Source organism: Argopecten irradians, chromosome 11 (assembly GCF_041381155.1).
Source record: "Argopecten irradians isolate NY chromosome 11, Ai_NY, whole genome shotgun sequence".
NCBI classification, from domain to species: Eukaryota; Metazoa; Mollusca; class Bivalvia; order Pectinida; family Pectinidae; genus Argopecten; species Argopecten irradians.
In genome coordinates this window covers 20,392,155-20,417,467 of record NC_091144.1, presented here as the reverse complement: position 1 = coordinate 20,417,467, position 25,313 = coordinate 20,392,155, and the positions used below count along the sequence as shown (strand labels likewise).

General features: G+C 36.2%; 3 protein-coding genes across 4 annotated transcripts in view; 2 read left to right on the top strand and 1 right to left on the bottom strand.

Moving 5' to 3' along the window:
* Window positions 1-25,313, top strand: part of LOC138334952 (uncharacterized) — a 71,863-nt gene that overhangs the window by 32,685 nt on the left and 13,865 nt on the right. The gene's annotated exons all lie outside the window — the stretch shown is intronic.
* The window catches only part of LOC138334951 (uncharacterized), a 32,325-nt gene that overhangs the window by 3,503 nt on the left and 3,509 nt on the right, over window positions 1-25,313 (top strand). Inside the window, exons 1-2 of one of the 2 annotated variants that reach the window (XM_069283827.1) lie at window positions 6,872-7,110; window positions 11,676-11,946. The exons of the other annotated variant lie outside the window; for it this stretch is intronic. Of the exons in view, the coding sequence (XP_069139928.1) occupies window positions 7,056-7,110; window positions 11,676-11,946 (326 nt within the window). The 5' untranslated portion in view covers window positions 6,872-7,055. Of the gene's footprint in view, window positions 1-6,871; window positions 7,111-11,675; window positions 11,947-25,313 lie in introns of those variants that run through there. 2 annotated transcript variants of the gene reach the window in all.
* Window positions 21,342-24,807, bottom strand: LOC138335628 (uncharacterized). The gene is made up of 3 exons (XM_069284793.1): window positions 24,802-24,807; window positions 21,684-21,981; window positions 21,342-21,481 (listed from the first exon to the last, which is right to left on the bottom strand). Exons 1-3 carry the CDS (start codon window positions 24,805-24,807, stop codon window positions 21,342-21,344), a joined length of 444 nt encoding a protein of 147 aa, XP_069140894.1.

The following is a 25,313-nucleotide window of genomic DNA, read 5'->3' as shown; positions in this document are numbered from 1 at the left end:
TGGATATCAGGCCGATTCGATACGTATTCGGAAAGACGTATATTCCAGGGGCGTAGGAAGCGGGGGGGGATGTCAGGGAGACAATTGTCCCCCTCCCCAGGACGGATGAAGAGGGGTCAAACCCCCTCCCATTTTCGTCGACTGAAATGTTCTAAAAATATGCATTTGAAAGGAAAAAAAAAACATTTTTCGTTCTTTTTCGTTCTTAAAGTTTCCACTGCGTGGCGCGTTTCCTAAAACGTTCAAGCACGTAATGTTCAAACCTTTAATAATGAAAATTAAATACACACGAACTAGACTAAAAATGTCAGTCAAGTGATTCTGCTATTTAAAAAAAAGTATCTGAAAAGATTAATTTGTTTATTTGTCTTAGCAAGACAAATAAATCATTATTATTTTGAGTTACACAACAATGTGCCGATGGTGTGAAGCCGGGATTTTCAGATCGAGCAAGGTTGCATGATGGAATGACGACATTCACAATTTTAATTTCTAAATGCAGGTAACTTTAAATTGAAATATTACGTTGTTATGAACGCTTTAAAATCAACAAAATACATAGTAAAACTCATCTACGCCATTCTAAATCGTAATTTTTCCCAGGGGAGACCACGGGGCCCCCTAACATCCAAAATCTCGCGCTTTCGGCGCTTGCAAATTCATCAAAATACATGTACATGCTAAACTCATCTCAGCCATTCTGAATCGTATTATTATTCCCGAGAGAGACCCCTGACCCACCAAACCTCAAAATCTCGCATCTTCGGCGCTCGCAAAATCATCAAAATGCATCGTAAAACTCCTCTCGCCCATTCTAAATTAGGGAAAGAATAGTGTGCGGGATTCGTAGTGATTCAGTGAGGGCACGACTAGTAAGAGACAAAGATCTAACCCTTCAGAAGACTATAGACAGATGTAGAGCTGACGAAGCTAGTGAAACACGAATGAAAGAAATTCAAGGTGACAATACTGATGTTCACGTTATCAAACATGGCGACAAAAATGGCGGGAAACCGAGAGATTCCTGGCACGTGTCTGTGCAATGTACACCAGTTAAACGGAACTGTGTGTGAGATGGATGAACATTATGATTAAAGCGAATAGTCGGACAAACATAGTTTTAAGTCGGTAAAAATTGTGTTAAAATATCCAGTATAATTTCTTATGAAATAGAAAAGCAAAATTTCCTATCAAAATCGCTCTTTATGCGAAGAAATTAATATATATTATAGGAATCCCTATTGCATCTTCCCGACCGGCTATCAGTGCAGTTTACTCTTAACGCATGCGCAACAACCACCAGCTCTCCGTAGTAAACAAGGTTTTCGCCAAAACAACCAACTTACTACCCTAAAACGCGAAAGGAAAGGCGATGGAGCAGCGACAATCCCAACATATGACTCGGTAAACGCATTGAGAGTATTAATACATCTTGTTATATTGAAGAGAACAGTTCAAACGAGCACTCAGTTCTTGACCGCTACTGCACATGTATACATGTACATGTACGTACCCGGTACTCCCCTGATCAGCTGATAGTGAGTGAGTCTTCGTATTTTAATCATTATGTAATTAGTTCCTAGCATTATTATTTCAAGAATGAGTGGTCACATATTGTCACATATTTCATACCTGTTCCCCAATCGTGTAAAACGTAAACCTGGCGTAGATAGCGGTTCTTTCGTGGGGCCTCTTTAAGGGTACATTGTAATTCCCTGTAGCATGTACAGTTAGAATGTAACCGCTAGTGAATTATCAAGCTAAGACTTGTTTCAATTAATCTATAATATTACACTACCGCCTACCGGTCAATTCAGACAGTTCTGATGTGTACATTTATAGATTTTTAATTTGTAAATTATTGTTCTCTATATGTTCTAGTTTACACATACATTATTGTATGTAAGATTTAGGTTAGTTGGTAAAATTATATTGTATATGCTCTGGTATACACATACATGTATGTAGGTTTTAGCTTGTTCTTTAGATATATTTTGGAGGACACATACAGTATTATTTCTCGTCATAATTAATAAATAGTGTTTGTATATTTATTACAACTGTACCTGGTTCATGTGTACATGTACAATGTATATGACAGATTTCAAAGAGGTGAAATGTACTGCAACTGCAGCCATGTATCATTTATAATTATTCTGAAGTTTTGTTGGAACTAAATAATTGATTTAACTTTTTTGAATCAGTGACGTATTCACAATTTATGAAATGAATAAAACCTGTAGAATGAACCTACATGTACATTTATTCATTTATATATATTTGAAATTGATAATTTCAAGTTTTGTTATATTCAACAGATATAAAATTTGTTGTCTCTTTTTTCAGGCACCATTAATGCATAGTGACATGAATACAAAAAGTTCATCCATTAGACCTGTATACAAGTGTATGTATACATAAACATATAATTAGCATCGCGAAGACTGAAGAATGTTGATTTGAGTGCTCTTGAAAGTAAACTTTACCAATATGGACCTAGAAGATCATAAACAGAACGTTAAACAGTATTAATACAAATGTTCCTTTCAACTATAATCAGTAAATAAAATTATGTACAATACATTTTAATTGTTAAGATTTTTATATATACATTGAACATGTATTTGTTCATATTAGTCCTCTAGATCAAGTGACTATAATTCATCCACAGATGCCTGCCCATTTGTTTGTCAGGACTTGTGAGATAGCTTTCAATTACTTTTAAAATAAAAAGAAAACAATTTTACATGTAGCAATATAGATACCCTGATCTTCGGATTTCTAAATTCTACATTACAAGAGATATAGATAAAACCATAAAACTAGCAAGTTATCTGAAATGTTACACTTTTTTTGTCTGAACCGCATCGTCAGAGAACTATGGTTGGTTGTCCTGCTATCTTGAATATCCTTTATGTCTTATGTGCCAAGAAATAAAGCAACTAGAAATTGAGGTAAGTTTGTATAATAAATTGAGATCATTTCAAAATGCATTAATAAGAATATAAGTTGCAAATCATCAATTTGATAATATGGTTTATTGTGACATCTTAATAAAATGTGCAAAATAAGTATTTAATTCAAATAGATCAAATTAAAAACTGATGATTATATTACAATCTTAGAATTTATATCCAATTATTTAATGTAAGGTCAGCTGTTCCTGGTCACCATAGTATTGGATTGTAAATTATATTACTTAATCTTTAGTACTACCATGGCCGTATGTTTAAAAGACGTTTGGTGTTTAGTAGGTTTATGAATAATGGAGTTCACGGAGAAAAAATGGCCGACCTACGACCAGTACCTGAAAACTACCACAGATTGGATTCGAACGCTAAGATCAGAGATGACGGAATGAGGGTGATTTGTCACCGCCAAGTGTTTAAGAGGTCCGGACATTTAACTATTACATATAATGCATCTTTTGTTAAAGTTTGAAATCGATATGATGCAATTACCAGGTACTGTCGTAAGTCGGTGGTTTTCCTTGGGTACTCTGAATTCCAGTCTTCGCCAAAGTATTACACGCCTTTAAATTAAATATGTAGGTCTAGACCAAACAATGTACACATGCAGTTGCAGTCCTTTGTAAGTAGTACACATTGTAGTATTTATGTCATTGTTAAAACATGTCATTTAAACATGTTTGTAGGTGTGAAATGAATTGCGAATCGACTTTGACGACCAAACCGTGCTTCATATCATTTTATCATTTTGCAGTAGTAATGTTTTAATCTACCCGCCACACTGGCTGCGTTTTCTTCTTTGGTATTGCCTTACAACAATAGTCGTTTACTCAATAAATCATCCCTTTTTGACTTTATGTAATTATTATACAGTTATTTAATTTGTTTCATGCAGTACTCCCTCTGTGGAGTATATCTTGCTCTGTGAAAATTAGTCTACAAAACACAACATGTATAGTAGTTCTTATAAGGTGGTCTCAAAAAAAACAAACGTTTTTGTTTATCGTGGCTTGCTTCCATCACATGCATATAAATTCCGTGTTTTCTGATTCATAGAGATTTATCTTCTTTATTTTTAGAATAGATTAAGTGTTAATTTTATTATGCTATAAAGAATAAGTCTAATGACAATAGACTGTATCAGATACGTCATCACAAGGTCACGTAATCAATATACAATATACGCCTCAGTACAGACACCGCCGAGCCATTGTTTACCTTGACTGTCGTGACCACAACCCATCCAGATTAAATCGTCTAACATTTCACCTTGTGACACCATGATCAGTAAAACCCTCGCGTATTTGGCGATTTTTGTGGTGTTGGCATGTATAGCTAAGTATAGTGTATATACTGCATTACAATTGTCCTATAGCGGCCGTCTGAATTTAATGAGCTTCTGTCTTAAACGTCCAAAAGGGGAGGTGAAAACATTACTGTAATGTTACACAACATGAAACGCGATTTGGTCGTCCAGGAAAGAAATGATTTAGATAAAAAGAGAACTCTATTATACGAGAGCAACATTGGAATTTTCAGTATTTATTGGCAAAGGCCCTTTGGACGTTCTGCATTTAAGGGAGGCATCTTACAGGTTCTCTGTCATAGTACTTCAATAAACACCTAGTCAAATTAGTTCGTTGGTATATATAACAACTTTGAATACATACATATCCCGATGGAATTAAAAAAGAAACAATCAATGTTGAATAATTAATATTCGGGTTGTTTAGTTTGTCATATTTTTGTAGATATTTCCAGCATTGTGTATTTATATCATCCTGTATAATGATAGAGATACAGAGGAATCAAGTGGAAATCGCGATTTTACTTCTGTTCTGTTACGTCGCTTTCATTGTTTAAACAAAACCCCAAAAGACATGCTATGAAAACATCACATTAACCTCACCTTAACAATAAAACACGAGATTATAGTGTTTACGCGCACTATTTGATATGCTAGAGCAATCGATGCCCAATGTACACATGTACATGTATGTCACACACCAATACATGACAAAAATATGACAACCAATGCTTAGTTAATTTCTGTAACTGGGCAAGTAACACCGTTACAGTTTAAAGATATTAAAATTGTTTAGAAAATACTCTCTAGATATTAACTTTATTTTGATGACACAAATTGTACTCAATATCTTATTATGCATAATGGAAAGATATTCAGCAAAATATGCAGCAAGAAAAGGACCAAATTTCGGGTCTCAAATTAACTCAGTAATTTTATATTGGCAGGATATTTTTATTTGAAAATTATCTAATGGACAGGAAAAAAAAGTAAATTAGCAACGGTAGTTCAAACTGGGTATCTAATAATGCTTGAGTACCTCAGGGTTCGATTTTAGGTCCTTTGCTTTTCTAAGTGTATATTAACGATATTGTTTCTAATATTGATTCCATTATAAAACTTTTTGCCGACGACACTTCTTTGTATATGGTTGTAGAAAATCTTTTAACAACACATGCCACATTAGAATCAGATCTGGGGAAAATTAACACTCGGGCAAGGCAATGGCTTGTTACTTTCAATCCAAATAAATCCGAAACTGTTTTAATAAGTAGGAAACGAGACCGCCCAAATCACCCCATTCTTCATATGAACCAAGTACCAATTAACAATGTCTATTTTTAAGCTAATGAGAGTTGGGAAGATCATGTCAATTATATAATTAAGGTCTCTCCAACACTAAACCTTCTGCGATCTTTAAAATCTAAACTCGATAGGAACACTCTACAAACATTTTATTTCTCATTTATAAGGCCCATAATGTAGTATGGAGATATAATTTTTGGGAGATATAACTCATGAACTAGAGAAATTGACCAGGTTAACATATAGAAATAAAGAAAGTTTAAACTAACAAGCTTTTTATATATAACTTATCACTAAAAGTTACCAACATTCTGAGAATTTAAATATTTGCATAGGTTTTACCTTTGCATACACAAATCAATGACATGTGGCTGTACTGTCCAAAATCATTATATTTACGTCTACATAACAATGACATCAGTATATATTGGCAGACCATGAAGTCAAGATATGGTCTAAAATTTCATTTTAAATTTTTACAGTGTTATTGGTGATTGTTCAGTGACTTCTGCAGATGTGGTTTCATCTAAATATGCATAAAACATTAAAAAAAACAAAACAATATCTTTTCACAAAGTAGAAATTATGAACTGTAATTAATGCTTATAAAGTATGGTACATGTTCCCCCATACCTTTGAATGATTTTCCAAGCTTAATTCATCAAACATAATGGTTTTTAAAAGCTTACTGAAGAAAACAGATCACCCAGTTACATGTATAACACAATTGGCACCTATAACTTTAAACAGTCATCACAATAATGAAACACCAATTTGCTATACCGCTGCTAGATAAATCGTTGTAATATCGTTTCTTTCTTTCTAACGTCATGCTTGTTAAGATCGTAAATAGTATCGATCTATATATAGTAAAGGTCTTTGTAAAGCAATGGGTTTACGAGGAGAAATCAAGTTCAAAGTGATTTTTTTCTCTTACTTTGTATTTTTCGTTAAATTTTCATTTTTCGATCAACTTTCGTTCCTAATCAGAGAAGTTATACTGCAGTGGAAAATGCAAAAAACAAAGGCTTGTCACCTGTTTACAGAATTGTTGTTATGAACAAAATTAGGGCGAATACCATTACACGATATTGAACTATCATGTGCTTATATTCAAATTTATTTCTTCAAATACATTGTATTGACATGTAAACAATGTACATACAAATAATTATTGTGGTTTGTTAATATTACAAATATTTAAAGGGATGTGTATTCAGTCAAAGCTCTGCATGTACAGTGTATGGATGACATTGTGTAACCACCTGCACTTCAAGGTCATTTACAATAGCGTCGTAAATTTTGCATTATTTCTTTATTCAAATAATCGCGAACCTGTTTCTTTGTTTAGTCCTTGCCTTTTAAATTTCATAGCACCGAAGAAAAGACAAAAGAAAGACCTGGAATCAATTCGAGACATTTAGGCTATATATATAACCTACCTATATAGTTATATCTTCCTTATTGGTGCCGCCATGATTACTTACACCTACCTGTATCAGTGGAGCATTCTACTTATTACATGGATAGGTAAGTAAAAATTACGTATCTTACATAAAAGTATGTCTTAATATCCTATGTATAGTAATTCAATCATCAGATTGGATATACTAATCGATATGCAAATAAAATATTAAACGTTTGAATTGTCTGAGTCCAATCATTAGCCTATTACTCTTCTTCAATTACCCAAATATATAGAATGGAAAAATTATATTTATAGTAGGAATAAGGTATCGCATTGGACGTCGTTTATTATTTGTTAGACATCATCTGGTTTCGTTAGTTCATGTGATACTGCTAAGTAAATGTAAACTTATTTTCATCCCATAAATATGCATGTTTCACAATGGGAAAACCATGTGTTAAATTCTATAGCAGTTGATTATCATATATGTTTACACACTGGAGTGTGTAAACATCAACGGCGTCTCTGATGGGTCAACTCTTGATTTCGACTGAATTTCATCTTTTCATAGCACTTTTGCTTTCATGTAGAATTTTATTTACTGTATAACAGGTAGTTGCTTGTTCAAAGTATTAAACAACACAAAAGCTCGTGTCTTATCAAGATTTCAAAAATCAACTAACTCGTGTTTGATAAACATGTTAACAACAGTCACTTGTTGGGGAACCTCTACAGTGTGTATCTATCATTGCCCAGTTTACTGTCCATGTACTGTGGGTGTCGTTCAAGTACAAAAATATTAAATGTCAAATGCGTATCCCGGAGACAGACAAAGGAACAAGTTTTCTGTGTGTAGATGATACGATTTACTGAAAAATACAAGTAAACAATCATTAGTACAAATTTATGACTGGACTAGAATAAAACATCGTAATACTGAATATAACAGTAATTTTCTGCTATCTAGCAAACACATGTTTTCATTTACAGTAAAATTATAATCAATTATGTAAACAGCATTGTATCAATTAGTAACTACTTAAAAACTCAGCAAAGTACAACATATGGAAAAATGCATTGTTTACATAGGTAATTCCACCATCAAACTGCTTGTGAACAATTATAGGGAAATTACTCGTACCATATTGCACTAAATAAAGAGTAGTCTCCATTGGAGAGAAAAATTGGTCAGAAAAGTTTTCAAAGTTCTAGCAAACTCTACCAGGAAAATTATGGTAGTAATGACTAGCTAGAATTAATGTATATATTTAACATTTACCGAGACAAACATGAATTATTGAATCGACAATGCACAACAACTCAAATACAGTATACGGAAATTCCGGAATGCAAATTACTGATTACATAGATTCAAAGTTTATGTACAACCTATTTATGTATCATGATAGAAATTGATACAAGATAATCTTAAACATACAAGAACTGCATTAATATGTTGAAGAATGTCAATATATGTCCGCGAACTGTGGCACAATGGCACGAGAAAAACTTTTAATCAAAACATTAACACAAGCATGGCCGCAGCCATGACCGCATATAAACAACACGGCGTAGCGAACAAAAAACCAGCCACAGTATCTTATTTACATATTTTGACATAACTCGAAATAACCCTACAAATGAGATTATCAGCTATTATTAAACTTACACAATTTAGAGTATGATCACCAAGATTAGTACAGTGAATTTAATCACTTTGAAAGTTGCTGTTGCAAATTCTTCCATCTTTGCCTCGTTTTTGTATATTCTGCTATGACGTCAGATAAACTTGGCGCTAAATATAAAAATGTAAATTTTGGCGTTTACAGTCCACTATTGCCTCATGGTATTATCACAGGATAGAATCCAATCAGGAGACAATACTATGAGGCATCAGTGCCTGTCAACTAGAGCATAATGGTTTTTACTGTACAGGCCTACCTTGTTCAGGACAGAGATTAGACGCCTCTGTCGAGGTAGTGTCAGTAATCACAAGAAATCAAGATAAAAATATGACTGCAAAACTTCCATTTAAAGTGGGCTGATTTGATGAAACTCTTACCATGGCTAATTAAAATAATAATGTTTAGCATTGTACAAGTATGAAAGTGTATATGAACAAAGTCTGTTCTGTTGTATGTCTTATTCCTTTATTTAATCTTACAAAACTCCAAAATTTTGTAACACTACCTTTTAGAAAATCCCCCAAACATTAAGTAGTTTCTAAGAATATAATTTATCCGTAATATTACAAATTGTGGCTTAAAGTGGAATTATGGCGATCCCGTACCCATTCAAACTCGTACCCAAACAAACTCGTACCCACATTTGGCGAACTCGTACCCAAGCATGGCGAACCCGTACCCAAGTTTGGCGAACCCGTACCCATGGAATTTGGCGAACTCGTACCCATCATAAAAGTTAAACTTCATGTATTTATTTGTGATTTATATAAAACTTAATATATTGTGTTCGATCAGATGCTTCTAGTCAGTGATCATAAAACGGTACGCAAGAGATTCCAGCCAAGATTTATCCATTTTTAATTGGTAATTTTACATTTCCCCCCTCTTGTGTATTTTCCCGTAGCTTATTATTATTCAAAATAATTATGAAGTAAAAACCAATTGGTCAAATTTTCTTAAAATGCATATAAAAAATTAATAAAAGAGAAAGATTTCACAAACATATTTGAAGATTACAAATGTATTTGGACCATTCTCTCAATAGAGCTATATCAAAGATTTCCTTCCCGCATTTTGCCCCAGCCTTCTCTGCATCTGGTATTTTTTTTTTAAATTCTAGGATATTTTAGCTATCACAGTTCGTATATAGGCACGTTTAAAATAAATAAATGCAATATAGACACCAAAAAAAAATATAAAATGTACACAAAATTGAATGCGTGACGGTAAAGAATTCCATTGTAAATGACGTATGACGGTATACTGTCCCAGTAAGATGTGCTATCAAATTCTGTTAATAACATTTTACTTAAATGTTTAATTAAAAAAATGACGTAGCTCTGAACGACGGACGGAAGATTTCTGACAGATGGTCGTCGTCCTGCCGGGAACAGAGTGGAGGCAGGGTATGATTATTCGTTCTACTGTACATAATCTACAAGTAAGTTACGTTAGAAAATGTATGCTCATATTCCCATAAAATATCTAAATATGTCGTTATCATGGTTTGTTGTTCCATACCGAAAAAAAAGTCAAAACAAGTGATTTCTAGAATGATTTCCGGTTAAATACTGAAAAATACAGATTATTGAAGTATTCTACACCCGCTCTTATGATTTCGAGGACGCGTCTACAGTCAAACAAAAATAGAACACAATCGATTTCATATGAACTTGCACGAAAGAGGAACTGCGTTGGTACCAAACCTAAGAAAGGTGTGGTGGCATTTCTTGAGGAAGATTGTAACAGTAAGATGATACCATCACCAGAAATAAACTGAAATTTTCTTTGAACAAATTGTATTCCTATTGAGATAATGGCTCATTTAGAGAAAATTACAATACTGAAATAGAAAATTTGTCAATGCATGAAAAACATATCGTAATATATGGCTCAGTATAGCCTAAATTGTGTTTTTAATTATTCATTCCGATACTACCAAACTCTGCACAAGACGATGAAGATGGTATAAAGTGTATTCTGCTACTGTACATCAATACAAAACCAAATAATGACACACAACATCACAATAATTGGATACAGATGGCATAAGGAATAAAATTGAAAATTATTTCAACTTCTAAGAACATTTAATAAATTAACATTTATTCTTTGGTACTATCCGACACAGGTCATGCACTGTAAATAGAACTTGAAACTGGGCACATGCCTGTACGTATATATGTGTGAATTACAATAGTAAAAAGATAAAAATGATAACTTTCTCCAATTATTCTATGAATTACAACGGAAAATTTCTTTTTCGTACATGTATCTAGCTTTTCAGACAACGCGGCCGTCAGTACCTGGAAGTAGCATATATTGTATGCCGTATCTATCTTTAGTCTAACACAAATTATAGTCGTAGATTTTCATGTGAACCATGATTTAAAAATTAAATCATACAAAATACAAACATGTCAAAGAAATTCCAAATAACTTGGTCACAGGTCGGTTCAGAAACCAATGAGGAACGCCGCCTTGTCAATCATCTGTAATATATTGACTGACATGTGTGGTGAGAGCACGTCAGCCAATGATATTTAACGGGGGAGGAGCCATACGCTTCGCGTGCCTGTCAATTTATACCTGACTGATTGATCAAAGGGACAGCCACGGGAGCACGCCAGTAGACGTCAACTCAACTGTGTTGTACTAACAAATGTTTTTGTATCGTTACATCGAAAAACGAAATATATATGTTGACTTAATTAAAATATCATCCTCTCAGGGGGCCTTTCACAGAAACTTGATAGGTACGGGTTAGCCAATCATGGGTACGAGCTCGCCAAATATTTTGGGTACGACCTCGCCAATTTTGGGTACGGGTTGGTGGGTACGAGTTGGAATGGGTACGGGTTGACTATACCCCGTCAAAAATTATTCTACAAAAAGAGAAAATGGTTATGAAAAAACAATATTTTCAAACAAATATTCAACCATGATAAGCAAGAGCACAATATAAGTTCATATCGTAGTAGAGTGTTTTCTTTCTGTTTCAGGTCAGAGTTCGGGTTACGAGCGATGTGTCGGGCTCTTCTATCAAACTCACTTTAACAGTGTCTATGGACGTTATTCTATAGGGGTTAACGATCGTCATCAGTTTTATACTTATTTCGATAGTTACTATTCCGCGAAGTTCTGTCCAGATCGGTGTTGTACAATAAAGACAGGATATACATACAGATACAATTCTCACTCATATAAGACATGTTGTTATAGTTACGTACCTGCTACACCTTCCTACAAACCATCAGATAAAACGGAATCCAGGTGAGCATACCATAATTATACTTAATAACAGTTAACATTTTATTGCATAACCTATATCAACACAGGCAATATTTCTTCACGTGATTTTTGTATAGGAGAAACACCTCAAACTGTAGATTAGTCAAGATAATGGACAATGCGAGGCCCAAAGGGCCAAGCATTGTTCATTATCTTGACTAATATACAGTTTGAATTGTTTATCTTACTTAAAACATGGCACACATTGTGTAACTAATCTACAGCTAAAGGTAAAGCCTTCAACCATCTTTGACACTGAACATGTCAGCACAGTAACTGTTGTAATACATAATGTATGTCTACTCTGGTCGTGCATGCATTGCGTGAATTTTTCATGAAATTCCATACCAATGTTATTACCAGAGAATTTTTTGTGAGTTTGATTTCTCTTCATTCTGAGTGGAGCGCTAGCAGTACAAGAGGCAATATGGCAGACAGTGCAGATCAGATCTTTACGAAGTCAAACTATCTAAAATGATTATAAAATTTCCAATAAGAGAGTTTATTTTGTGATATGTTAATTTAGCTGCTTTTTACGTCAGAGGCAGACCATTCACTTGGATATCACTTGTCGAAAATTCACAACATATGGAGGATTACCATGGAAACGAATTAATTTTGAATATACCGCTCTACGTTATGAAATGAAGAAAATGATTGGTCCTAAAACATAACATCAAGATTTAGTGGATTCTAAAGGAAACTACATTGAAATTCAGTGAAAACGGCAAAGTGATGAAAAGAAAGCTTAAAATTTCAAATTTGTTCATTAGGCTTTGTGTGATTCTTGGATAACGAATTATACCGAAATTATTCAATTCTGGAAATGTGGATTTATGTGCTATATGTATGTATTCAAGAAATGAAGCAATTAACAGTGAAATTATTGGGAAATATACCGAAAGCATTCATTCAATTATCAAAGAAGGAAAGTACACATTTCTATTTTAAATTAAAACATCATTGTAGGGATGCCTGTGCTGTCGAAATACTAAAGAGTCTTGATTTTCAAGACAAGGAGTAATTTCATGCATTGTGGTTGATGTGATTGGATTTATGCCGATATCCACGAATCAATTTATAAAACAGAAAATATGTAACAATATGTATTTTTGAAGTTTTCTATCACATATACATGTTGAATTTGATTACATTTATTTGTTATTTCTCTGTCCAATTTTACAATGCTGCATGTAGTGTCACTCTCTACCTTTCATTGTACATTAGTTTACCTGGAACTGAAACTAATCTACAGCTACAGGTAAACTAATGTACAGTGAAAGGTGTCCTAATCTACAGACAGAACAAGTACTTGAGCAATAGTCTAAATAAAGAACTGGGGACAACAAAAGATGACATCATAGCCATGTTTTAACTGTCATGATGTCACAAAGGATTTCATTTCCGACACAACCAATGAAAACTGACCTGGGTTATATTACACGAATGGTTTATGCAAAAATATGACATTACCTTAACCCCAGTGTATCACATTCCAGATATAAGTTTCTGCTACTTGTTTTGGGATATAGTCTAGCCGTGTAGCTTTTCAGAAACAATACTTAGAATAACGATACACCTAAGGGTGGGGAGTATGGGAAATTTAATGGTTCTAATCTGTACCTATAAAATTCCCAGTCGTTTGTTTTATATAATAAACAATCACAGGTCCATACTATTCCACGTTACATTCCATCCAAGCCGTCATAACCAGCTTGATAGAAAAGGATTAGTGACGTCATTTCTCCAGTCACGTAATACACTGAGGTTATTACCTTATCCCCAGTGTATCACATTCAAGGTATAAGTTCCTGGTATATGATTTGGGATATAGTCTAGCCGTGTAGTCTTCTTCAACACGATTACCAGTAATCGATCACTTCTAAGTGCATCATCCTCACCTAAACCTTCCTCCCAACACCAATTATATCCCCCAGACCCTTGCTTGTAATGTATAACTTATGTATGATGTACACATCAATAAATTTGTTTGAAAATCTGTTCGCAGGTGTGACTTGATGCCATGAAAGATTATAATCAACACCAAAGTAACTATAATTCATCCTTTTATTCTACTAAATCCACAAGCCATCCTATACGATACATTCACAATTAAACATTGCCATTAAACATCCATGTCTAGCGCAATCTCTACCAAGATCTCATTTATTCTCGTTAACCCGAATACATACATGCAATATCTAACATACTTAGTACCATGATCCTATCCAATCATACAATTCAAACCCAATATATGTACATACACAATAATTAAAAAGGTTGAATATCATCCAATCATAATATATAACATGTTGAACTTTCCAAATAACAATCAATATTTAACATATCAGAATCTTCATCCAATCATAAAAGTTTTACTAATATGTTACAGGGGTCGATTGGGTTTAAGCATCATGAACCACACAAGCGTCATTTCCTTTGTTTTTTCTTTATTCTGGTTAAAAAAAACCCACACATCGTGCGGAGGTTTCCAAAATGGGCGATTATTGCCTCTTAACCCGTAATGTGGATACCTGGTACAATTACAGATCTTCTTAATTATCCTGAATATACTCTGCAGGAATAAGTGTGGTGCATCTGGCTCAGGCGCCAGAATAGAAGTGGTAGAAATTTAGAAGAAGATTAAAAGCATGCAACATAAGTTTAAACTGTCCAATGGTCATGTCTGTCTCAAGTCACCTGACATACCTACTCACATTCCTCTCATACCTTTATTCAAGACCATTAAAGGCGCACACTCCATACAAATCTCTACTACTTTAAAGATACACACACCTTAAATATAACATAACATTTTATGACTTATTTAAACAATTACAAAATATAACCCTGTTACACACTCCCCCTCAAAGATGAATGACCTCCGTCTCACTGTTGTCCAGAGGCTTTAGTATCACCTGCTAAAAGAAACACAAAACATATACAGCGTAGGATAAAAGTTGAATAAAATAAAAAAAATCTAAACTGAACCACTTACAACGACCAGTAACGAATCCAGAACCCTATCTGGCATCCTGTCCAGTTTACCTTCACTGGTCAGATCCTGTAGGTATTTGGCTCGCGCTATCCAATCCGGTACAACCGGAGACTGACGCATGGCGAATTCCCCCGAGGTCTGCCAGGACGGTCGACACCGCTCTCTTCTTGTTTTCCTTGGAACAGGCACAGGCTTAACTTCCGGTCTCCCTAATCCGGCATTAACCGATGCCGATCCCTCCCCCTCCGAAGAGATGGAGACCGTCTCAGGCTGACTCTGGTGTTCCTCCGCTGTGGAGTCCTGATCGTCATCAGCACCATCATCATCCCCAGCCTCTCCAAACAAATGGCCGTCACCTATGTCCGAAGAAACTACTGTGTCTTCAACAGCTTCCCTGGTATCCTTAGCACTGGATGAAATGCTCTCCAGGCCAACTGCTGGACCATCATTATCTTCTAGCACAATCTGCCAAACTCCAACTCCTCAGCTTCCTCAACAGCAGAGAATAAATTCCCAACTAGCAGCAATAAGTTACGATGGAGTTTACGAGTACGTCCAGTTCCTGTTTCCGGCTTGGTTGGTTTCTTGGATGGTAAACACGGGTACCTCTTGGTTCTCCTGGGCAATTACAACGAATACATCTTCTTCCTATTTATTGTCCAACTTATGCTTTCCCTCATGAACCAACTTCGTCACTAGCACTCTGTCCCCACATACCACGCTAGAGCCGCGCACTCGTCGGTCATAGTTGCCCTTCTGTCTCTCCCTAGCTTTGTCAGCACTTCTGGTAGCATCCTTATAAGCAGATCGAAGTCTCTCCTTGAGATCATCCACATACTTAACTATGTCCAGATTAATCAAACTACGGAATCATATTCCTTCTCCGGAGGATGGTAATCTTCTAACGATCCTTCCACGGAAACAGGATGTAATTCTGCAATAACAGCCTTAGAAGGTATAGTAATCCAGGTCTCTGTAGTCATAGTGTATAAGTCCTGGTGAAATATCCAAATCCTGTATAACATCTGATTTAACAGACTGTATAAGTGCACAGGTAGGTATGTAGTTCACTGGCTTGTCAATAATACCTCTAACAGTCACTTCAGTATTGGAGGCGATAGTGATATTACCTTTCTCTGCTAACTTCACCTTACCAAGGCAAAAATCTTTACGTCGAAGTTCCCTGGAACGTAACATGAGACAGCGGAAGGTTAAGTACCATGGTGCCTCCATCTTCGTATCCTGTAGAAATCTTCCCCCATGATTACGTCTACATCCATTAAGGGCATCAGTAAGTATATTGGTACCTAACAACAAAGGAACGGCTCTGTTATACTTACTATCCGGTATAACTAAAAATATACTCCGATGAGGGCGTTCTTGAAATCCAGGAAGTCCAAGCAACTCAACTTCTATACACCAAAGGTATGGTATTGATGTTCCACCAGCGCATTCGATCTCCAAAATTTCTGCGAGCGGTGCAATCTCAACATGAGATAAATGTGTGTAATAAAAAGACTCGCTCACAGTCGATACTGTTGAACCAGTGTCCAATAATGCCATAGCATCCTCTCCAGGTATGTTGATGCTTATTTCATAACATTCCCCTACTAACTGAGCAGAGTTACAATTGGATCTTTGTTCCTTCCTCCAGCATACAGGTGACCCTTCTCCGAAGACTGCTTCCCGTTTAAAGCTTTCCTTGAATGATTAGGAATAACACGACATCCAACCTTCAAATGTCCAATCTGACCACATCTCCAGCACACAGGAGGCTGATGCTGCTCATTCCTCACATGCATGTCCTGTCGCTTTTTGTTATCCTCAGATGAATGAGAATCATACTTGGGATTGTAGTAATTCCCTCTACCAGTCTTCTTAGTGTATCTCTGTTGTGTATGCCCACCTCGCTGGAACTTCTTAAAATCTGTTGCAAGCTGACAAACCATAGCCTGTAGTTCCTTCATCTGATCAGATTCTTTAGTCGATGATGTAAAAGCTGTGTTAGCCATCTTGGAAGAATCTGTTTTAGCCATCTTGGATGTAGCTGACTTCTTCGGTTTAATATCCATATGGTCATACTCAATGCGTCTAAGTACCACCCTAAGAGCATCAAAGTCACCAATGGAGTCAAACTTATGTCCCGAAACATCTCTCAATTGTTGTCTAAGTCCACTCTAAAACTTTGAACGTAGCATCTCCATAGAATCTCCTGAAACTATCTCTCCTTTCTGATTGGCTTTATCCAATAATTCCTCAAGTCTACATCCCCATGAGGAAACATCTTCATCTTCACGCTGAGTAGCGCTATAAAACTTCTCCAACAGGGATTCGCTCGACTCCACCACTCCATAAACACTTTCCATTTTTTCCAATAATCGGAGTAATCCTGCATCAGAACCAAGTCGGCGAGCCACACCTGCTGCATCACCCTTCAAAGACTGTCGAACCGCAAAAGTGATCTCTTTACTAGAGTATGAATGGTTATCCATGAGACACTGTACTTCATAAATCCACTGCTCATATGTCACCGTGTCCTTCTTATCTGAACCTCCATGGAATGGGGATATCCTAGGACGCTGATGGGTAACATACCGCTGATCATGAGAAACACCTGGGTTCTCAAGTGCATCATGTCTCTCAGTAGCACCACCTTGAGCTCCTGCTACTTTCGGTATCGCTCCTTGCTTTGCATAGTCCAACAACCACTTGTCAAAAGCTTCCTATGACTCCAAGTTTGGTTTTACATCCATTGAATCAAAATACTGTTGTAACTTCTCAGCCTCAGACATGATGAATAGAATAAACACAAGCACTATATACTTACCATATAAACCTTGGGAAGAAAAAAAATAATAAAGATATAATGTACTGGAAAACAAACAAAAACAACAACACAAAGTTGAATCTGAAATATAAAGGACAAATTTTCTTGGTCAATAATCACAAGAATAAATGACAATGTCAAAAATATATCTGAAAATGAAACGAACAATAACTGAAAAAGAAACAAGTTTTATAAATCTGAAAAAGAAAATAATAAAGTTACCTCCCCTCATTGAAATTAAGAAAATTATCTCCCCTTAGTATCCAACCGAAGAATGATAAATTCTGAATAAGAAAAATTCAACGACAAAATGTTAATATATATGGATAGTGAATAATATGCAATAATTAATTGACACAATCACACACGCACTGAACAAATTGTCACAAAAAGTCAAGAAAAAAAAAATAATAAGTCTATGTCTGTGTTAGTACCGCATATGTTAGTACTGCAATAGAATATAAGAATGCCAAAGAAACTGTGCAAAAAAAAAATATATGATCTGGTTCTACATGATCAATATACGAGAACTGTAGGAATACACAAATAAGTTATTCCAATAGCAAATGAAGCTAAGATCTAATAAAAATATATATATATATATAGTGTACAATAACACCTGTCAGAAACAATAGAAATCCCCCCCAACCAAAAAATGTCTTTACACTATTACATGTTAAAAAAATAATAATTCTATACAAAAATTGTAGATGAAAAAATAATATCAGAAACCAAATGAATCACAGCAAATGACAAAAAAACATGTATCAGAAAAAATATAAATGTTGGTAAGCAAGTAACCTGGTAATTGACAATTATTACATGTTATAAACACCGAGAAGTAAACAAGTAATGGATAAACAATTCAAATAAATGAATGGCAAATTACAAATGAGTATTCTATTAAATAATTATTGATAATATCAGAAATAAATGATTTTAATCTGAATAAATAAACTTCTATAATGTCAATGCAGAAGGATGATCGACGACGAGCTCTTTCTCACATACAGTAAACAAAGTCACTTCCGGCTAGACACGTACGATGAAAGGTCAAGGACGGCATAGCACACGTGTGTCCATAGAAAAATAAGAAGACAACTGTCTTAGCAGGTAAATAAAGAATTCAAATAAGTGTTGACTGCTCAGTCGATATTCTTCTCATGCCAACCACTCTCTGTTGCCTCGGTTGAAACCGGAAACGGAAGTCTCTCTAATGCACATATGCGCGTAGATCCTGACATCTGTAGATCTGAACCAGTATTCACAAATCCACGTTGGGCGCCATTTGTTACAGGGGTCGATTGGGTTTAAGCATCATGAACCACAAAAGCGTCATTTCCTTTGTTTTTTCTTTATTCTGATTTTAAAAAAAACCCACACATCGTGCGGAGGTTTCCAAAATGGGCGATTATTGCCTCTTAATGTGGATACCTGGTACAATTACAGATCTTCTTAATTATCCTGAATATACTCTGCAGGAATAAATGTGGTGCATATGGCTCAGGCGCCAGAATAGAAGAGGTAGACATTTAGAAGAAGCATGCAACATAAGTTTAAACTGTCCAATGGTCATGTCTGTCTCAAGTCACCTGACATACCTACTCACATTCCTCTCATACCTTTATTCAAGACCATTAAAGGCGCACACTCCATACAAATCTCTACTACTTTAAAGATACACACACCTTAAATATACCATAACATTTTATGACTTATTTAAACAATTAAAAATATAACCCTGTTGAATATCATCCAATCATAATATATAACTTGTTGAACTTTCCAAATAACAATCAATATTTAACATATCAGGATCTTCATCCAATCATAAAAGTTTTACTAATACATGTACAATAACATATATATATAACAGGTATAGTGTTTAAGGTACCAAGATCTCGCCCAATCATCGTCCGTTAATTGTAAATCTATTACCGACAATTATGCCCGATCCGTCTTCAACAACTTGCAATCACCATACAACAACTATCCTATTGGTAACGTGACCTACTTTTGGCGGAATATTGTATAGCGACACTATGAAAAATAAACAATGTCATTACTAGCTGTAGGAATAAAGCAGAACCAAGCAAGTGAGGTAACATAGGAAAATATCAGACTTTGTACTAAAAACTTGGGAAATATTATCAACCTCAACAACAGGCAACAGTAATAAACACATTTTAATCTAGCCAAAGTGTACCCTAAACGTGTCAGAACCTCAACTAAAACATACGCTACATTCTCAGCCTCATATACAACCTGAAGTCCTCCAACACCCTTACCAGCTACCCCATTCTATCGACTATATATTGGGTTGTTACCACAGATATACCCCTCAAGTAAGACGTAACAACCATGGATATGCCTTTCACCCAAATTATCCCCCAAAGTGTAAGCAAGAGAAAGTCTGTGATTTGACCGAAATCCTAACATGATCATAACCTGATTTCTCGTCACATGTAACCATATTAGCACCCTGCTCAACCAAATGATGGACATCTCTCAAAGTCTCTAACTTAAAGGGAGAATCCTTTGTCCAGAGGTTTATATACCGACAGTCATGACATAACCTTGGTTTAGAAGGCTCAATTGTCAAAGGCATCACCTCTCTTGGTAACTCACATTCACCAATTTTACTCAATACCCGGATAGCCCCTGATGCTATCTTCTCCGACAATGTCCTGTAAATAAAGTCAATATGGTCCTTACAAATTGGCGCATTAGGGAAAAACTGCCTTGGTGGTAAAGTAGGGTCATAGGGTCTTCCTCGAAAATCACCCCTGAAATTGCAGAAAAAAAATAACAACGTCTACCCCATTCTGCTATCCACAACCTCTCAGAATCAACTATATCATTTCCTGAGGACTTAAATATTGTCTCCCAGTTCTCTATATTAAAATGTAGCTGGTCAGCAACAAAATTATCTGGATCTCGTATAGATTGTCCATCTATATCAAACTCCATGCCACGATTAATAACATCTTCAGCAGATTGATGTAAAGTTGAAGGCGAGAGGCTCCTACCCTTCAATGTAACCCATGTTAGATCATCACGAACATTGACCGCATATGGATTAAAATCCACAAATTGCTCCCATTCAGGGACATGTGTTAATGAAACATGATCTCTCCCATTGCCAAGTCCCTGTAACAATTAAATGAGCCCTCCATAACTACCAAACTCGTCTTACAGATAATCCAACATAAGATACAAAAATAGAGTAGAATTCCCTCACCCACAACCCACGTGAGCAATGTCCATAAGGGGCTTCAGTGTACCGGGGCTCTAGGTTTAAGAATTCTACATATCATTATCATACAAAACAAGTACAATATATCTATACCGACATATTCACCATTTTTTCCTTAAAAAGACCTTTAATATCGGCAACCTACAAGTACCAACCATCGCTGGTTATCCATGCATAATCAGAAAAAAACTTGAAATATTAAAACTATCAAATATCAAACAACCAACATACATACACGCAAAAAATATTCAGTATGACACCCTCAGATGTCACAAATGTCCGATATCCTTTTATCTCTATTTTGCTTTTGCAGCCTTCATCCTTGGGCAATCCTTCACAAGGTGATCTACAGACTCACAAAACCAACAGGTGCCCCTCTGTTTCCTTTGGAATCCCCTACCAAAAGGTTTATATGCTCCCATCGACCCATATGGGACTGTATCATACACTGTTATGTACCCTGAAACTATGGCACCATTGCTTGACCTTGAAAAGGGGGTAACCCAAATTCATATCACCTAGAGGAAACATAGATGGATATAAATTGCTCAGTGGAGACATAACAGAGTTTTTTGAGCTCTCTAATCCAGCTCCCACATTACTATCACTCTTACTCATCTAAGTCTCCCCATCCTCACTTTCTCTCAAACATTTACCAATTGCTTTTGCAACAACATCAGTAGCCTGCCCTCCTAAAACAGTCAAACACAAGGAGGCAATATCTAGCTTCCCCTGATACCGACTAGCCTGCCTTGCAAGCTCTTCATAAATATCTGTCTCTTCATGATTATACTTCCTTGCCACCTTAACTAATCTGTCCAAATTCCACAGGATCAACTGCTCGCTTAGATCCTGCTGAGTCGCACTCGACTTTAAAACACCTGCATCTCCTTTACCTTGTCCTTTGGGATCCTCTCCATTCTCTCCATCTGCTAACTATGATATACACTATCTATGCGCGACGACCTTATTTCGTACCATATTCTGTATTTTCACAATTATAAACTATATAAATGTATAAAATAAACACTAAAAATATTTAAAATGTCTTTATAATAACACAAACTTTCCAATAATGATCAGGGGCGTAGGAAGCGGGGGGGCAGGGGGGGCAACTGCCCCCCCCCCCCCCCCCCCCCAGGACGGGGGGGGCAAACATGTCTTTTTGCCCCCCCCCCCCATTTTCGCCGACTGAAATTTTCTAAAAATGCTTATTTGAAAGAAAAAAGGGTCCTCCTACACATTTTTCGTACTTCATTCTAGAAAATTTTCCGCTGCGCGGCGCATTTCCTAAAACGTTCAAGCACATAATGTCAAACCTTAAATAGTGAAAATTCAATACACACAAACTAGACTAAAAATGTCCATCAAGGGATTCTATGTGCTATTTAAAAAAATGTCTCTTAAAAGATCAATTTGTTTATATGTCTTAGCGAGACAATTAATTCATTTTTTATGTTACACAACAATATGCCGATGGTGTGAAGCCGGTATATTCAGATCGAGTAGGGTTGCATAATGTTATGACGACACAATTATCATTTCTAAATGCAGGTAGCTTTAAATCGAAAAATTACCATGTTAAGAACGCTTTATAATCATTAAACTTTATCGTAAAACTCATCTCAGCCATTCTAAATCGTAATTTTTTCCCCGGGGGAGACCCCCGGACCCCACTAACACCAAATTCTCGCGCCTTTGGGCGCTCGCAAATTCATCAAAATGCATCGTAAAAATCATCTAAGCCATTCTAAATCGTATTTTTTTTCCCGGGGGAGACCCCCGGACCCCCTTAACACCAAATTCTCACGCCTTTGGGCGCTCGCAAATTCATCGAAATGCATCGTAAAACTCATCTCAGCCATTCTTAATCGTAATTTTTTCCCGGGGGAGACCCCCGGACCCCCCTAGCACCAAATTCTCACGCCTTTGGGCGCTCGCAAATTCATCAAAATGCATCGTAAAACTCATATCAGCCATTCTAAATCGTAATTTTTTTCCCGGGGGAGACCCCCGGACCCCCCTAGCACCAAATTCTCACGCCTTTGGGCGCTCGCAAATTCATCAAAATGCATCGTAAAACTCATCTCAGCCATTCTAAATCGTAATTTTTTTCCCGGGGGAGACCCCCGGACCCCTCTAACACCAAATTCTCACGCCTTTGGGCGCTCGCAAATTCATCAAAATGCATCGTAAAAATCATCTAAGCCATTCTAAATCGTAATTTTTTCCCGGGGGAGACCCCCGGACCCCCCAAACACCAAAATCTCGCGCTGTCGGGCGATCGCAAAATCATCAAAATACATAAAACTAATCCCGGGGGTCACCGTCAGACCCTAATAAAACACCAAAATCTCGCGCCTTCGACGCTCACACGCTAATTCGGCCAATTTGCGTATTCGTTAATTTCCTTTTAGCGACCCCACTGTCTATAAATGTGTACAAGGATTAAATTTAGTGATATATGAAAAATGAACATAAAGCATACATTATATGGTTGGGAGTTGAATTAATCTCCTCCTGTAGGTGTGGCGGGGGGGGGGGGTTACAAAATATTGAGGACCTTTGCCCCCCCATGACGTTTCATCTTCCTACGCCACTGATGATAAATCACATCCTTCACTAGAAATCATGTATTCTCCCTAACAGAAGCATTATAATCAATACAAGTTGAATTGACAGCCATCAACACTTAATTCGAAGAAGTGTATTCTTTATATGTGGTATCTGAATATATATTGATTTGATGTTGACCGACAGAATGTTCATCAAGAAAATACGGGTTATTTGAACACCCGCCGGGTCATTCATCTCTGAAGCTCTAAAAAACGGGTTGACCCAGGGAAATCGGTTGAGTTGGCAATACTGCACTACCAAGCTACCATCAGAGAGTAAACTATTATATATATATATATAAATTCATGCATAAGACAGTCACTTTCAATCACATCATTAAGTAATTTTTTTTCTCAATTTCAAAATTTAATCCAATTGCAGGCAGTCCCTTTTTTCAATTTCAAAATTTAATCTAATTGTAGGCAGTCCTACTACATCACACGGTCACCCCTAACATAACAATAATTAACTGACCCCCAAGCATGCAAAATAAACACGTCACAATGAATTGCCCTATTGAAGCATTATGAAAATACTATTCACATCATGGAACAAACACCCTAACTTAACTTGCACAACAACATATTACATGTTCATGTATGATGGACAAGACATTATAACTCCATGAAATCAAAAAGAATGTACATAAGGCGCCTACCGCTTCAAACAAGTTTCTCTAATCTAAATCCACGAAATACCTTAACCTAAACAGCTACAAGCCGAGTTGCGTGAAATGATACTTCATGCATACATAGGACCCACTGCAACTTCCTGTCACTAACGTAAATTAGAGTCATCTCCCTTTAATTAGATATATCGCATGCATGTACAACCGTTTTATCTGTGTGGAATCCTGGCCAACATAACCTCAACTTAACCCTAATACAAACTAAAACATGACTAGTACTGGGTACTGGGATCCATAATTATAAGCAACAAAACCCACACTCGTTAAGTAATAATAAATATGTTCACACTCAAAACGGAGTAAACGCCCTCATCTTATTTCAAAAATATGCACCCGGCAACAAAATGGCGGCATGGCCTCCTGCCATCCACACGATTGGCTCATCCAATCCATCATCATCCGACATAACACATCCCCCTGGGATACAAAACCGGACCCTTGACCGAAATTACCCTCATGGTAATAAAACTCTCAATATTTTTGCCCTCTTGGCTTAAAACATATAGTTACCTTCCAACAATGGAATGGCAGCCAGCCAGGTCATCAGCTTGATAGTAAAGGATTAGTGACGTCACTTCTCAAGTCACGTGATACACTAAGGTTATGGTCAATAACAGTGGAGATCAGACGGATCATCTGAAATTTTCCGCTTTGAAAAGAAATATCCCAAACTGACATGCTTCGACATGTTATCCATCGAATTAACAGTAGTGGGGGTGGTGGTAATTTATTTCTTACATCGAATCGCAATCATTATAACATAACAACTTCCCCGCTGAGTAGTAATCATGGAGCCGTAATAATTAGTCAAGGTTTGTTTTCAAACTTTTAAATTGTTTCTTAGCATAAACTCTGGTTAAAAGTACAATACGTGTTAAATGTCCATGTACTGAACGAAAACCCAAGCATTGTAATATAAGACAGAAATAGAGACTATTCAATGGCCTCAGTCATCGGTCGTATA